The sequence below is a fragment of the Ranitomeya imitator genome, chromosome 2, assembly GCF_032444005.1.
Source record: "Ranitomeya imitator isolate aRanImi1 chromosome 2, aRanImi1.pri, whole genome shotgun sequence".
Taxonomy (NCBI): Eukaryota; Metazoa; Chordata; class Amphibia; order Anura; family Dendrobatidae; genus Ranitomeya; species Ranitomeya imitator.
In genome coordinates, this window is record NC_091283.1 from 107,846,708 (window position 1) to 107,864,677 (window position 17,970).

At 42.6% G+C, this 17,970-nt stretch overlaps 1 protein-coding gene across 1 annotated transcript in view; it reads left to right on the plus strand.

Moving 5' to 3' along the window:
* Positions 1 to 17,970, plus strand: part of CHRDL1 (chordin like 1) — a 202,654-nt gene that overhangs the window by 148,871 nt on the left and 35,813 nt on the right. Inside the window, exons 5-6 of the mRNA XM_069747130.1 lie at positions 12,673 to 12,740; positions 14,646 to 14,823. Coding sequence (XP_069603231.1) covers positions 12,673 to 12,740; positions 14,646 to 14,823 — 246 coding nt within the window. The remainder of the gene's footprint in view (positions 1 to 12,672; positions 12,741 to 14,645; positions 14,824 to 17,970) is intronic.

Genomic DNA, 17,970 nt, shown 5'->3' on the forward strand with positions numbered 1-17,970 from the left:
ACAACCTGCAGTAACCACTAGTGATGAGCGAGTGTACTCGTTACTTGGGTTTTCCTGAGCAGGCTCGGGTGACCTCCGAGTATTTGTTATTGCTCGGAGATATAGTTTTCATCGCCTCAGTTGCTTGATTTACAGCTTCCAGATACACTAAATACATGTGAGGAATGCCTGTTTGTTAGGGAATTCTAACATGTATTCAGCTTATCTGGAAGGTGTAAATCATGCAACTGAGGCAATGAAAACTATATCTCTGAGCAATAACAAATACTCGGAGGTCACCTGAGCATGCTCTGGGAAAACCCGAGCAACGAGTATATTCGCTCATCACTAGTAAGCACCTATCGACCAAACCGCTGCATGACCAGCTCTACCCTCGCCTACTGTATTCTCACCCATCCCTTGTAGATTGTGAACCCTCGCGAGCAGGGTCCTCTCTCCTCATGTACCAGTCGAGACTTGTATTGTATAAGATTATTGTACTGTTTTTATTATGTATACCCCTCCTCACATGTAAAGCGCCATGGAATAAATGGCCAAACAATTATATATTAGAGTGGGCACCATCAAATGTATCATTACGGGATCACCTTTTGTATATAACCATAGAACATCAAAAAGAGAAACAAGTATGCAAAAAAAATGGGATCACCAGTACACTATTAATGAGCAAAATATACAATTTTTATTTATTGAGAACAACACACAAAGCAACATTAAAAACACTTAAAAAACCTCCACCACATGAGTAGAGGTGGCGGGTCCACAATACAGCTCTATACATAGTAACATAGTAACATAGTAACATAGTTGGTAAGGCCGAAAAAAGACATTTGTCCATCCAGTTCAGCCTATATTCCATCATAATAAATCCCCAGATCTACGTCCTTCTACAGAACCTAATAATTGTATGATACAATATTGTTCTGCTCCAGGAAGACATCCAGGCCTCTCTTGAACCCCTCGACTGAGTTCGCCATCACCACCTCCTCAGGCAAGCAATTCCAGATTCTCACTGCCCTAACAGTAAAGAATCCTCTTCTATGTTGGTGGAAAAACCTTCTCTCCTCCAGACGCAAAGAATGCCCCCTTGTGCCCGTCACCTTCCTTGGTATAAACAGATCCTCAGCGAGATATTTGTATTGTCCCCTTATATACTTATACATGGTTATTAGATCGCCCCTCAGTCGTCTTTTTTCTAGACTAAATAATCCTAATTTCGCTAATCTATCTGGGTATTGTAGTTCTTCCATCCCCTTTATTAATTTTGTTGCCCTCCTTTGTACTCTCTCTAGTTCCATTATATCCTTCATGAGCACCGGTGCCCAAAACTGGACACAGTACTCCATGTGCGGTCTAACTAGGGATTTATACAGAGGCAGTATAATGCTCTCATCATGTGTATCCAGACCTCTTTTAATGCACCCCATGATCCTGTTTGCCTTGGCAGCTGCTGCCTGGCACTGGCTGCTCCAGGTAAGTTTATCATTAACTAGGATCCCCAAGTCCTTCTCCCTGTCAGATTTACCCAGTGGTTTCCCATTCAGTGGGTAATGGTGATATTGATTCCTTCTTCCCATGTGTATAACCTTACATTTATCATTGTTAAACCTCATCTGCCACCTTTCAGCCCAAGTTTCCAACTTATCCAGATCCATCTGTAGCAGAATACTATCTTCTCTTGTATTAACTGCTTTACATAGTTTTGTATCATCTGCAAATATCGATATTTTACTGTGTAAACCTTCTACCAGATCATTAATGAATATGTTGAAGAGAACAGGTCCCAATACTGACCCCTGCGGTACCCCACTGGTCACAGCGACCCAGTTAGAGACTATACCATTTATAACCACCCTCTGCTTTCTATCACTAAGCCAGTTACTAACCCATTTACACACATTTTCCCCCAGACCAAGCATTCTCATTTTGTGTACCAACCTCTTGTGCGGCACGGTATCAAACGCTTTGGAAAAATCGAGATATACCACGTCCAATGACTCACCGTGGTCCAGCCTATAGCTTACCTCTTCATAAAAACTGATTAGATAGGTTTGACAGGAGCGATTTCTCATAAACCCATGCTGATATGGAGTTAAACAGTTATTCTCATTGAGATAATCCAGAATAACATCCCTCAGAAACCCTTCAAATATTTTACCAACAATAGAGGTTAGACTTACTGGCCTATAATTTCCAGGTTCACTTTTAGAGCCCTTTTTGAATATTGGCACCACATTTGCTATGCGCCAGTCCTGCGGAACAGATCCTGTCGCTATAGAGTCCCTAAAAATAAGAAATAATGGTTTATCTATTACATTACTTAGTTCCCTTAGTACTCGTGGGTGTATGCCATCCGGACCCGGAGATTTATCTATTTTAATCTTATTTAGCCGATTTCGCACCTCTTCTTGGGTTAGATTGGTGACCCTTAATATAGGGTTTTCATTGTTTCTTGGGATTTCACCTAGCATTTCATTTTCCACCGTGAATACCGTGGAGAAGAAGGTGTTTAATATGTTAGCTTTTTCCTCGTCATCTACAACCATTCTTTCCTCACTATTTTTTAAGGGGCCTACATTTTCAGTTTTTATTCTTTTACTATTGATATAGTTGAAGAACAGTTTGGGATTAGTTTTACTCTCCTTAGCAATGTGCTTCTCTGTTTCCTTTTTGGCAGCTTTAATTAGTTTTTTAGATAAAGTATTTTTCTCCCTATAGTTTTTTAGAGCTTCAATGGTGCCATCCTGCTTTAGTAGTGCAAATGCTTTCTTTTTACTGTTAATTGCCTGTCTTACTTCTTTGTTTAGCCACATTGGGTTTTTCCTATTTCTAGTCCTTTTATTCCCACAAGGTATAAACCGCTTACACTGCCTATTTAGGATGTTCTTAAACATTTCCCATTTATTATCTGTATTCTTATTTCTGAGGATATTGTCCCAGTCTACCAGATTAAGGGCATCTCTAAGCTGGTCAAACTTTGCCTTCCTAAAGTTCAGTGTTTTTGTGACTCCCTGACAAGTCCCCCTAGTGAAAGACAGGTGAAACTGTACAATATTGTGGTCGCTATTTCCTAGATGCCCAACCACCTGCAGATTTGTTATTCTGTCAGGTCTATTAGATAGTATTAGGTCTAAAAGTGCTGCTCCTCTGGTTGGATTCTGCACCAATTGTGAAAGATAATTTTTCTTGGTTATTAGCAGAAACCTGTTGCCTTTATGGGTTTCACAGGTTTCACTTTCCCAGTTAATATCCGGGTAGTTAAAGTCCCCCATAACCAGGACCTCATTATGGGTTGCAGCTTCATCTATCTGCTTTAGAAGTAGACTTTCCATGGTTTCTGTTATATTTGGGGGTTTGTAACAGACCCCAATGAGAATTTTGTTACCATTTTTCCCTCCATGAATTTCGACCTATATGGACTCGACATCCTCATTTCCTTCGCTAATATCCTCCCTTAAAGTGGACTTTAGACAAGACTTTACATAGAGACAAACCCCTCCTCCTCTCCGATTTTTACGATCCTTTCTAAACAGACTGTAACCCTGTAAGTTAACTGCCCAGTCATAGCTTTCATCTAACCATGTCTCGGTTATTCCCACTATGTCAAAGTTACCTGTAGATATTTCTGCTTCTAGTTCTTCCATCTTGTTTGTCAGGCTTCTGGCGTTTGCGAGCATGCAGTTTAGAGGATTTTGTTTTGTTCCAATCTCCTCGCTGTGGATTGCTTTAGAAATGTTCTTACCTCCCATCTGAGTATGTTTTCCTGGGTCTTCTTTGTTCAAGTCTAATGTTTTTCTTCCCGTCCCCTCTTCTTCTAGTTTAACGCCCTCCTGATGAGTGTAGCGAGTCTTCTGGCGAATGTGTGTTTCCCAGGTTTGTTGAGGTGTAGTCCATCTCTGGCGAGGAGTCCATCGTACCAGTAATTCACACCGTGGTCCAGGAATCCGAATCCTTGTTGTCTGCACCATCGTCTTAGCCAGTTGTTTGCATCAAGGATCCTGTTCCATCTCCTGGTGCCATGCCCGTCTACTGGAAGGATAGAAGAAAAAACTACCTGTGCATCCAGTTCCTTTACTTTCTTCCCCAACTCTTCAAAGTCTTTGCAGATTGTCGGTAGGTCTTTCCTTGCCGTGTCATTGGTGCCAACATGTATCAGAAGAAATGGGTGGACGTCCTTGGAGCTGAAGAGCTTTGGTATCCTATCGGTCACATCCTTGATCATCGCACCTGGAAGGCAGCATACTTCTCTTGCAGTTATGTCCGGTCTGCAGATGGCTGCTTCTGTGCCTCTCAGTAGTGAGTCTCCCACCACCACCACTCTTCGTTGCTTCTTGGCTGTACTTTTTGCTGTCACTTGTTGCTGTGTGCCCTTTTCTTTTTTGCTTGCTGGTATTGCTTCATCCTTAGGTGTGCCATCTTCATCCTCTACAAAGATTTGATATCGGTTCTTCAGTTGTGTGGTTGGTGATTTCTCCATGGTCTTCTTGCTTCTTTTGGTCACATGCTTCCACTCATCTGCTTTTGGAGGTTCTCTGACACTTTTTTCACCTTCTGTGACCAGTAGAGATGCTTCTGTTCTGTCTAGAAAGTCTTCATTCTCTTTGATGAGTTTCAAAGTTGCTATTCTTTCTTCCAGACCCCGCACCTTTTCTTCTAAAAGGGCCACTAGTCTACACTTCTGACAGGTGAAATTTGATTCTTCTTCTGGTCGGTCTGTGAACATGTAGCACATGCTGCAGCTCACCATGTAGGTTGTCACATCTGCCATGTTGCTCCTAGATCCTGCTGACTTGCTGTGTGTTTTCCTTCTTGTGTAATCTACTCAGCCAAGCTCTCTTGCAATAATATCCTACAGGCAAAAATTCGCGCGCCATAAGGCGCGCCACGTTTGGCGATGCTTTCCAAGCAGCTGGTCCCGGCTGTACCCAACGATCTTCTAGCTTAGGGAGACTTCGCTTTTCCCAGAAGGCACCTGGAATATGCAAATTAGCCTCCTCAAGCTTGAATCCCTGGTTTGGCGATGCTTTCCAAGCAGCTGGTCCCGGCTGTACCCAACGATCTTCTAGCTTAGGGAGACTTCGCTTCTCCCAGAAGGCACCTGGAATATGCAAATTAGCCTCCTCAAGCTTGAATCCCTGGTTTGGCGATGCTTTCCCTTGTAGAAATTATTGTTATTAAGGTCTATGTACAATACCTACCTTGTGTGGCCTGTCAGTGGAATCTTGTGCAATATAAATGTTTGTATAGAGCTTTATTGTGGACCCGCCACCTCTACTCATGTGGTGGAGGTTTTTTAAGTGTTTTTAATGTTGCTTTGTGTGTTGTTCTCAATAAATACAAATTTTATATTTTGCTCATTAATAGTGTACTGGTGATCCCATTTTTTTGCATACTTGTTTCTCTTTTTGATGTTCTATGGAATAAATGGCGCTATAATAATAAATAATAATAATACCGCTGGAATTTGTTCATGTTCCAATATTTACGTCCACAACTGTTTATCCCTCTCCCATAATGATAGTTCTGCTTCACATCACTTGTCTTATCTATTGCATTATTTCTGTGCCCTGTTGTGTAGAAATATGTGATTCTTCAGATTTTTTTTTAGTATATGCCTGATGAAGAGACGTATGTAGTCTCGAAAGCTTGCAACTTGTTACCATCTTTTCAGTTAGCCATTAAAAAAAGGTATCAACCACTGAGGACTCTCGATTCTAAATATTTTTCCCTCTCGCAGTGGTATTTTTCAGCTCAGATGCACAAAAGTGTTGTCATTATGAAAATAATACGATAAATGATATGCAAATTATGATAAATGGAAACAACATTTTTAAAACATCTCGATTTATTCATTATTTCATTATCAACTTTGAGTGCCATGTGCAGAAAAACATGTGGTTACATATTTTGGCATGTTATTAAAGAGGATATTCAAGATTTTCTGAAGAATGATTTGCCACGGTGAATGCACTTGGGCAAATCATCAAGATCTTCTGCTGGCAGCTTCTTTTGCAATTATTGACCAATGATGGCCCAGATGGGTTCAGGGGGAGAAAAGTCTGGAGATGTTGCAGGCCATGATAGACATTTAGGCCAAGTAGGCTGCTCACAGTAGGAAGTGCAGCATGCGGACCAGCAATGTTGTGTTGTTATATACAAATGTATGCTGCCATGTAGTGACCTATTATGCCTATTGACCATACTTAATTGTCTCTTAACTGTTAATTTTGTAGGACATTATGTCATTAAAATTTGAGATGATTACTAAATGATGCATGCGCCACTGTAAAGCCATGTAGTTTTTCTATGTGTGACACATTGTTGGCTGAAGACCAGTATTTGACCACCTTCCGCCATCTATCTTACCTACTCCTAGGTCACATTCTTTCCTACTCCACTAGTTTAGTCCCTGGATTAAGTGGATTGATTGCATGTAGGTCACATAAGGCAAATGAAGGTAGATCTGCTTAAGGGGCTCTGTGTGTAGAACATGATAGAGAAAATGTGCAGTGCAGTAACACAAAAACAATAATTGCAAAGGTTTACAGTTTACAGTTCATGGTTCATAAACAAATAGAACAAAAAGTGAACAAATTACCCTGACAAGATATTTAAAACCCTGAAGTAATATGGTCTGTTTGCTGTAGAGCATTAACTGTTAACCAATTCTAGCTATCTTATCTCATACTGTGGCAAAATACTGAGGTATGACATAATATTAGCATGGCTGATGGACTGTAGCACATTACTCCTCCAATTAAATAATCTGTGAACCCTTTATCGTGAGGATTAGGGGGAGACCAGGTGGGTGGATCAGCTCTACAGCACATGTGATGGCTTATTTTAGAGATTTCCTGTTCTTTGTAAGTGTTAAAACTCGTTTAACAATTTTTTTGTTGCAAAAAAGTTATCTTTAGCAGTATAAAGTGTTAGTTTTTTTTTCAGTTTATCTACAGTGTTGAATTATGACATTAGGTGAAATACAAAGAGACATTTCAGCTACTGATTTGTGTTCTTCTTTAAAGAGAACCCGTCATCACAATTTTGCAGTGTAAAGACATGTTTCTAACAACGCTGTAATACTAATTAGTTTGATACTTTCGATGAAGAAATCCACTTTTTTTCTTCTACTTTAATCAGCAGCTGAAATTTTCTTCTAATTAGATTTCGGTGCACAGGGGAGGGACTGTGCACTGGGTCTTCTCCTCCTGCCCGACCTCTCCACCTGCCTCCAATGTTTGAATAACAGGTCGCTGATTTTTCACTGAGCAGTCATCTGTTTGAAATCTGGCGCTTGCGCTGTCATGGCCATGAGCGTCATGTGCGCAAATTAATTTCCCAGCTTTTCTATAATAACATGGTGCCGTAGGCGACACATGCGATTGAGATTTTGGCTCAATTTAATTTAAAAACGACTGCACATGCGCCAACTAATGGCGCCATTTTTTAATAAACCTTCCAGGAAATCAATCTACGCACATGCCGGCCACAGCAATGATGGCGTCAGCACCAGATTTCAAACAGGTGGCAGGTAATTGGAAAATCACTGACCTGTCCGTAAAACACCAGAGCGATCAGAGGGGCCGAGGCAGGAGGAGAAGACCCAGTTTACAGTCTAACCCCGTTCACCTAAATCTCATTGGAAGAAAACTTCAATTGCTTATTAAATAAGAACAAAAGGGCACAAAATTCTTCACCTAAGGTATCAAATTGATCTGTATAACATTGCCATTATGGCCATTTCTTTATATTGCAAAATCGTGCTGATAGATTCTTTTTAAGGCAGTGAGTGGAAAACTGAACAACCCTCAATGTTAACAACAATGTAATATTTGGTATTTTGGGTGCAGGAGATGTTATAATTTATAATCATGCATATTTATTTTAAAAAGTAACTTATTTGCAGGCATGTCAGTTCCAGTTGTTTGGGGTGGATGTTATTAAATTGTTATTTAACCATTTGAAGCATCCAGAATGTCAGTGGTTAAGCACTAAACAGAGAAGAGAGAGCAGGTTAAACCTATGTTCAGAAAAAGCAGCTCCATACTGTTAATGCACCCACAAGTTCTGATCATACATCAGAATTATCTTCAGAGAGGGAAAGAACGTAAACACTTGTAACATCCTTGTCGGCATCGCTGCATGGCTTCCCCTCTCCTCTCTTACTCACCACTCCAGGCCATGCTGTGAGTTCTGTCCTCTACCGGCTACATGCTCTGGGTCTCATGTCCTTGCTTGTTGCATCCCTCCTGGCTGTATGCTTAGGGCGGCGGCCCCGACACTTCCTGTTTCTTACAGTGACTGTGTGCACTTTCCTAAGGTGTCCCCTGCCAATTGCCAAGAGGCATCAGGTACTTAAGGCATTCCCACCCCTAGGGGGATGCCTGAGCAACAAACTCTGTCAGTCTATCTTTGGCTACCGAGTTGCCAGGTCCTGTCATGCTATTTCTCTCATGTCAGCCACCCAGAGGGGCTTCGTACCCTGGCCTGTACCTGTGTCCTGTGTCTCTCAAAGTCAGCCACCCAGAGGGGCTTTGTACCCTGGCCTGTGACTGTGTCCTGTATCTCTCGTGTCAGCCACTCAGAGGGGCTTCGTACCCTGGTCTGAATCCTTGTTTCTGTGCCTTGCCCCATTCCTGACCCTGTCTGAACTTAGTCCTATACCTGTGTCCGTTTGTATTCCTGTCTGTAGCCTTTCCTATTCCGCTGTGTGTTTCCTTGTGTTCACTCCTTCTGCTCTTTGCTCCACCTCTTGTGGTTCTCTTAGCTCCGCCTCCTCTGGTTCTGCTGTTAGCTCTGCCTCCTGTGGTTCTGCTCTTAGCTCTGTCTCCTGTGGTTCTGCTCTTAGCTCCGTCTCATGTGGTTCTGCTCTTAGCTCTGAATCCTGTGGTTCTGATCTTGGCTTCGCCTCCTGCAGTTCTGCTCTTGGCTCCGCCTCTAGCAGTTCTTGGCTCCACCTCCAGTGGTTCTGCTCTTGGCTTCGCCTCCAGCGGTTCCGCTCTTGATTCCGCCTCCTGCGGTTCTTGTCTTTGCTCCGCCCCTTGCAGTTCTGGTCTTTGCTCCGCCTCTTGTGATTCTGGTCTTTGCTCTGCCTCTTTTGGTTCTGCTCTTTGCTCCACCTTCTGCGGCTCTGTCCTGCTCTCCACTTCGTGTGGCTTGGTTTTGTTCCTGTTCCACACCCAGTGTGTTCCTTAAGCTTAGTCCTTACCTGTTCCTTTATGCCTCTAGTCTGTACTGGTCCCTACCTGTTCCCTTATCCCACATGTTCCTCCCTACGCTCCTGTCCTACTCAAACCAGTTCCAGTCCCGCCTGCCTGGAGTGCCAACCGTGCCCATCTGCCTGCCAGAGTGCCAGCCATGCCCGCCTGCCTGCCAGTGTGCCAGCTGTGCCCGCCTGCTTGCCATAGTGCCAGCTATGCCCGCTTGCCTGCCAGAGTGGCAGCCGTGCCTGCCAGAGTACCAATCGTGCTCATCCATACCTGCTCCCATCTGTTAATAGTGTTCAGTCCCTCAGTGGGATCAGCTGCCACAGCCAGACACCGCCCTGGAGTGGTACCTGGCAGCTACCTGCCGCACAAGTCTGACCTCACCATCAGAGGCTCCAGCGAACACCAAGGAAGTTGCTTAGTCATGCCCCTTCCAGGGTAGTCTGGTTTGTGGCTCAGTGGGACCACAATCCCCTTGCTCATGCCACCCAGTCACGGCATGTGCATAACAGTTTGCTCAGGCCATGGTCCCCGCTGAGTTCCATGGTCCTTCGCTCTCAGAGCCAGCATGAGCAACCCAAAAATTCTTTACCCGATCAGAAGTTCAGACTTTCGTTGCACCACCCACAATCATGGTCCCAGCACATCTGATTTGTGCTCCAAGTGTTGAGGAGATCCCAGCGGATCCACCTAGGTACAAAGGGAATCCAAAGCAGTGCCGTAATTTCCTGGAGCAGTGCTTACAATACTTCAAATGGCATGCTCCCTATTTTTTCTCTGATCTGGTCAGGGTAGGATTTTTAATGTCCTACCTAACAGGAGATGCCTTAGAGTGGCTCAACCCCCTCCGGGAAGCAGGGGATCCTATCACCTCAAACCTTCCAGCCTTCCAGGTGGCCCTCTGTAAGGTCTTCGACGAGCCAAGTTCAGTATCTTCTGTAAAGTCTTCCCCTACAAGCTTCCAGGGATGGTCCAGATGAAAGAAACCTGTGGATAAACCGTCACGTCCGTCCATGACCTTCCAAGATCCACCTGTTCTTAAACCTGCAAAAGCAGCTACCCAACCAAAACCCAAGAGGACTGATAAAAGTGGGCTGCCAGAGCAGCAGCCTGAATCCAGTCTTGAGGAGGGAATGCAGTATCGCTGTGGTTGTGTTTAACATCCTCACGACCCTGCCCTGAGAAGCCTATACTCCAAAACCTTGGGCCAGTTGGAGAGACTGCCCTTGGCATGAGTACTTCCTCTCTACTTAAGTAACTGACTGTCTCTTTGCCTTCTGGGAGCTTTGGTGAGTTTAAGCCACCAGCCATACGGAGTGTGATCTCCATTCTACAGCTCCAGAATCAGGTGAGGGTGTTGTCTAGTGATGTCCGAGCCCTACTTAAGCGCAGTCTAGTCCTGCAAGGACAACTACAGCTCCAAGTTGGAGCATTCTACTCAAAGAAATTTGTCTTCCACATGCTGTCTGGTATGCCCATGGGCCATTCTGAGCCAAAGATTCTGTCACCAGTTCTGGTCTGGAGACCCAGCAAGGTGCTTCATTTAAAACAACCAAGTCATGAGAGGTGTCTGGTTCCCATGCATCAAAAACAGTCAGCAGTGTCATCTTCTTCTTCAGCTGGTCTGTTAGTCATCGAGTCAAGGTGTGCTAAAGTCTCCAAAGATGGGGAAGCGGTGACGTTCTCTCCACACATCTCCAACGGATATACCAGTGACCTGTTCCCAGGAACAACCCTGTCTCTTGAACTTCTTCCTTTGGACAACGGGCAGAAAATGTATCCTGTGAAGGTGCCTCCTATTTCTTTGTGGCCGTCTGTTAAAGTTGACAAAACGGAGGATTTCGTGTCCTTGCTTTTCCTCAACCAGGAGGAGGTGGCATTCTCTCCACTATTCTCCAATGACTTTACCTGTAGCCAGTACCCAGAAACTTCCCTGCCACTAGGAGACCTTTCTCTAAATAACGGGCTGTGTTTCCTTGTGTTCACTCCTTCTGCTCTTAGCTCCGCCTCCAGCGGTTCTGCTCTTAGCTCTGCCTTCCATGGTTCTGTTCTTAGTTCCGCCTCCTGTGATTCTCCTCTTAGCTCTGCCTCCTGTGGTTCTGCTCTTAGCTCGGCCTCCTGTGGTTCGGCTCTTAGCTCGGCCTCCTGTGGTTCGGCTCTTAGCTCCGCCTCCTGCAGTTTTGCTCTTGGCTCCTGCGGTTTGCTCTTGGCTCCGCCTCCTGCGGTTCTGCTCTTGGCTATGCTTCCAGCAGTTCTGCTCTTGGCTTTGCTTCCGGCAGTCCTCTTGGCTCCGCCTCCAGCGGTTCTGCTCTTGGCTCTGCCTCCAGTGGTTCTGCTTTTTAATCTGCCTCCAGCGGTTCTGCTCTTGGCTCTGCCTCCAGCAGTTCCGCTCTTGACTCCGTCTCCTGCGGTTCTGCTCTTTGCTCCGCCTCCTGCGGCTCTGTCCTGCTCTCCGCTTCGTGCGGCTTGGTTTTGCTCCCGCTCAGCAAACAGTGTGTCCTTGTTCCTTCAGCTTAGTTCTTACCTGTTTCTTTATGCCTCTAGTCTGTACTGGTCCCTACTAGTTCCCTTATCCCACATGTTCCTCCCTATGCTCCTGTCCTACCTAAACCAGTTCCAGTCCCTGCTACCCTTGCCCGCCTGCCTGCCTAGAGTGCCAGCCATGCCCGCCTGCCTGCCAGGGCTCCAGCCGTGCCCGCCTGCCAGAGTGCCAGCTGTGCCTGCCTGCCAGAGTGCCAGCCATGCCCGCCTGCCTGCCATGGTGCCAGCCGTGTCCGTCTGCCTGCTAGAGTGCCAGCCGTGCTCGCAAGAGTACCAGTCGTGCTCGTCCATACCTGCTCCCACCTGTTAATAGTGTCCAGTCCCTCAGTGGGATCAGCTGCCACAGCCAGACACCGCCCTGGAGTGGTACCTGGCAGCTACCTGCTGCACAAGTCTGACCTCACCATCAGAGGCTCCAGCAAACACCAAGGAAGCTGCTTAGTCACGCCCCTTCCAGGGTAGTCTGGTTTGTGGCACAGTGGGACCACAATACCCTCGCTAATGCCACCCAGTCACGGCGTGAGCATAGCAGCAGTTAATATGTTAATGCATCACCACTTTGGAAGCTGCTTTTCTAGGTATGATTAATAAGTTATCATAGGTGACATTTTTATTGGGATTTGATAGAAAGACAGACATCAAAACGTCATGTAGGTTTCTATATCATACTAACCTATAGACCTGGGTTCAGGCACGTTCTTATTTCCAGGTACCCAAGGGCAGAAACTCGTACACTCTCTCATCCAGACAACCATGAACAACTGCTCATCTACCTTCATGTCAAGGGACACCTAGGCCCAAAAGCTTAAACAGTCATTCAACCAAAACACACTGCCAGAAAATCACTAGCTTACATATCCAAACATCGTACAGAAATTATCAGGTATTATGAAAATAAAGGGGCTTCCTCTTTCTTTTTCCACAGGAGATGGGATGTTGTCCTGGGAGCACCATGAAACGGAGACAATAAGACAGCCATCTAATAGAGAAGCAGTAAGTATGAAGTGATGCATCCTTCTACTGTATGTTGATTTGTAAAAGACGTGTTCAAGGGAACTTGTCAGGTCCCCCGCACTCACACAAACAGCAGCAGTTGCGCATAGCTAAATACCTTACCTAACAGTCCCTGTATTACATTACACGCAGAAACAAATCTTTAGAAAAAGTATTTCTAAAGTATGTTTATGATATGTAAATGAGGGTTTTGACTAGTCGACAGGACGTTGGTGTCTGCAGACTAATTGGACTACTTAGCATGTTATCACATCCCTGTGGGCGTGATAACATGGCTTAAAAGCGCCGTTGTCATCGACAGCACTATATATACCTGGCACATGTGCATGGCTTCTTTCCCTCAATGTTCCTTTGAAGCCGGGTGTACGCGGTCACTAACGCCCCACTGACTGGTCAAAGACCTCATTTACATATCATAAGCGGGCTATAGAAATACTTTTTCTAAAGATTTCTTTATGTGTGTAATATAACACAGGGACTGTTAAGCAGGGAATTTAGATATGTAGACACACCTGCTGGTGCTTCTGGGGACACGGGGGACCGGAAAGATTCCCTTTAAGATTGTATAATATTTGGAACATAATGTAAGTGGATTCAGTAATTCAATCCAATGTTTGGGACTGTAAATGATTAGTTCATACATATAGTATATGAATGATAATATCATATGCTCTACAGAAGCCAATCCATAAAACAAAAAAGTTCATAGTTTCTTTCAGCTATGTGATCTCAAGGGTTATTCAGTGAATTTGTGGAAATTGCATGGTTTCCGAGGTACAGAGAAAGTGTGTAATTTAGTGTTTATCAGGGGTCACCAACCTGTGCATCGCGGGCACATAATGTGTGGCTCATGGTTGTCTATTAGCTTGGTGCATTACCACCATGAAGACCAGGTCTCAAGGTAGTGACTGTTCTGAGTAGCTCTGCACAGAAGAGTAAATCTAGATGTGCATATACTGGAAATGGTAAGCTGAAGATAGGATGATAGGATGATACTACGATTAGAGGAGTGCTTAAAGCTGGAGGAGATAGTGTGGAGGGAGTACTTCATGCAAGAATACCATATAGGGGTAAGGTTGGAACTCCTAAATGTAAGTATACTGCCAATAAGAAGGGATCAAGCGCTAACAGGATTCTTCAGCAACCTGGGCCAGCAACAACACTCTGCTTACAAGCTATTTTGGAAAGATCTTGTAAGCACTGCACATAGTTGACTGCTGCCTATAGACTGCAACCTATGCAGTGAGCCAGTCACAATAAAATATTTAAAAAAATGTGTCCTTAAGAATGGAAAGGATTTTTAATATCAGGTAAATTGCAAAGGACCAGAGATTACATGTGGGAAAGTATCAGAGGACAGTTTGGAGATGTATGGAGGAAAGAGATGATCGACGGCCATGTAACTCATTGTTAGCAATTTAAACTGAATTAGCTGGGAAATTGGAAGCCAGTGAAGGGATTGGCACAAGGCGAGTGTGGAGGGGTATAGAGGGGAGATGAGGATTAATTGGGCAGCAGCTTTATTGACGGACCAGAGAAGGAAGGGGAGAGTGTTATCTGGGAGGCCACAAATAAGGATATTGCAGGAGGTGGTAAGGGCTTGGATGTGTGGTTTGAAGGACAGAGCAGAGTTTAGGGATTCACTGAGGCAGCGCACTAGTGATACAGGGGAACGTGTAACATCATTTATTATGATAGATTGATCAGGTAGGGGAGTTGCATGATATGGAGGAAAGATGGTGAATTTGGTTTTGTCTACACTGAGTTTTAGAAAACACTTTACACACTTTGGGTACACGGGAAGAACCTTTTAATGTGAATGGGTTTGAGATGCACAGTGTTTTTTTTAATATAAAATGTATTTTTGTGCTTAAATTCATATAGCGCCATTCTTATCAGCGTTCTTATGACCATTCATCTGGCTCAAGTGCTCTGAGACAGGCAATGAATGCCCACAAACACCCTAATACAAGAAGTAACCGTGGAGTTGTGGCTGACCCTCAACAAGCTTCAGGAACTATTGTACAGATAGTATTAAACAACAACCACAAGCATGGCAAAGGTATACAACCAAATAATGTAGGATAATGTGACTTTATAATATTTACATATTAAATTATATCTTATGAGAAAACAATATTTACCTTACCGTGAATGCAAATATATTATATGCACTTAATGTGCATATAATGGGCTTATGCACACGTTGCAGATTTGGTGCGTTTTTGCCATGCAGATTTGCTAGTAAAACCTGAAGCAATCCTGATGCATGAGTGAATGAGAAATGAAAAGTGTCATACACACATTGCTTACCTGTGACTTGCAGATTTAGTGCAGAAAATAATCTACAGCATGTCAATTCTCTGTGCGTTTTTCAACATTGACTTCACTCAAATCAGTCAAAAATGCAGGGAAAAAAACGCATCACAAATGCGTGTTTTGGCAGATGCATTTTTCCTGCCCAGAGATACAGAAATGGTGCAGAAATTTCTGCATCCATTTAATCAACGTGTGCACATAGCCTATTTGTAAGAAATAATTTAGAATTGTATGAATTAAAGATGACAGCATGTTTTAAAGATCTTGTATGAAAATATCCATTGCTGCAGAGGTAAAGAGTAAAAACGGAAGTAAAACAAATAAACATTGTACAGATATTAATTATGTATAAGCCCATCATTTTTGTTGGTCCTGTAAATTATGAAATCTTTTCTGTTAAATACATTTGTAAAAATCATTTAAGTAGAGCTTCAGAAAAAAATCTAAATATACAATATAGAAAGGAACACAAAATGGTTATTTTTCAAACGTACAAACTATCATATATAAAAGACAGTTATAAGAGGTGGAATAATACTATATAAGGTGTAATTTTGGCCAAAACCTATATTATACATTATATTTATAACATAATGAAGGACTGTCAGTGCCAACCTGTTCATTGGTCTCAGAATAGGAAGTTACAGTAATCTATATTTTAGTAAGAAAAGTAGTGGAGTGACAGTTTGAGTTTTTGAAACAAAAGCAGAGTTATGTAGTGTTCGTAAAATGCTTGTTTGGGGAGAATTGGTTGGAGGGACATTATCAAAAGAGAAGGCTTTTCCAGGTATGATTTTAGATTGCGGTGGAGGAAAATATTTGTCTTAAAGGGTGACTTTATACCCTTATGTTTGGTGTCTTTGTAATTTATCTTTCAATTGGATCACAGACCCGTTATATTATATTCATTACAGGTAATTATTGCCTGATCAAGTGTGGTATATCATGCAAGTGATTTTTCCCTGCTTAAGACATTCCTCAAATGCTGCAAAGTGACAATGTTTTCTAAAATAAAAATGTTAATAGTTGATTTTTATAAATTAATAAAACACAAAGTGAATTAACAAAAGACAAATCTAAATCAAATCAATATTTGGATCGATCACATTTTGCCTTCAAAAGAGCATCAAAGCATCAATCCTTCTACGTACACTTACACACAGTTTTTGAAGAAACTCGGCAAGGAAACTGTTCCAAGCATTTTAAAGAACTAACCACAGATCTTCTGTGTATTGAGGAATGAGCAACTCCTTACATCTCTTGATGTAATCTCAGATAGACTTGATGATGGCATATTTTTACTTCCAGGACTCCTTGCTCATCTTTACACTGAAGATAATTTTTAATTATATTAGTTGTATGTTTGGGGTTGTTGTCCTGCTGAACAATAAATTTGGAGCAGCCTCCCTGGTGGTATTGCATTTTAGATAAGTATCTCGTTATATTTCTCAGCATTGAAGGTACCATTAATCTTGATCAAATGGCTAACTATGTTTGCAGAAACGCAGCTCCAAATTTGCAAAGAACCTCCACCATGCCTCACTGTTATCTGCAGACACTCATTACTATACCGCTTTCCAGCCCTTCAGTGAAAAAACTACCTTCTGTTACTGTCAAATATTTCACATTTCGGCTCATCAGTCCAGAGTACCTACATTCATTTTCCCACATTGAAATGCCTATGTATTGTGCTTAATTTTTGGGAGCAATTCTTCCATGAAGACAATTTCTGGCCAGATTTCTCCAAACAGTAGATGGGTCCCACTGGTTGCTGCGATCCTGGCACTGTTGGACATCTTCCAGTTTCAAAGGGATATAAGCATGATATGTCTTTCATCTGTTGCACTAAATTTCCTTGGCTGACCACTAAATCCGCAGTCTTCAATATTGATCATTTCTTAATCTTTAATGTCCTCAATTTTGAGAAATACAGACAAACACTTATCCACCATGCAACACCACCAGAAATGTGTCTGATTGGCTCAAAATTTATTCCACAGGATAGCGACTCCAAAACATACAGCCAGTTTCATTGAAAACTATCTTCAACAAATACAAGAACATGGAGTCCTAATAGTGATAATTTGACCCCCATAGATCCCTGATTTCAAGTTAGTTCTCCCAGATGTTTGCAACAACTTCCTTGCAGAATTCCTTCAAAAACCAAGTATAGGTGTAGGGCTGTCATATCAAATATTAATTTGATTTAGATTTCTCTTTTGTTCATTAATTTTGCATTTTGATAATTGACAAAACTAAACTTTTATCACTTATATTTTTGAAAATATTATAAATGCAAAAATATATTTTCCACTAATTTGGTGATGTACCGTAACATGATATTGATATAAAACATGATATTCAAAAGGAACCTTCCAGTGGATGAAGTCTGTCCTTGGGATGTGATATGCACATGGGCAGACTGTGACTGGTGCACAGAAGAGCAGGAGAATTCCCCGAAGGGCCACCTTCACCCAATATGAGCAGCAGTTGGTACAAAAGACTTGATTCACTATGTACAGACAAAGTCAGCATCTTGTCATTCATTTTTTCATTGTATTTTTATATATAAACATAGGTCAATTTTTCATTGAGGGTAATGTTAAATTTGCATGTAGCTGAATAGTGGGCCCCCAGAATCAATGTTATTATTTGGTCCTTGGCACCCCAGACCGACACTGCACATGGGTGCTCAGTCTGTTACAAGAAAAGAAACGAGCTATTCAATGTGTTAATACTACATCACCAGATCATAAAACTGTGAAAAATGATTACGGTACATAAAACAAGACAGAAATGTATATTAATTCTCGTGAAAAAATGAAAACCCCTTTTCATTGAAACTATCATACCACTGGAATTAATTTAGGTCAGAAGCATTTAGTTGATT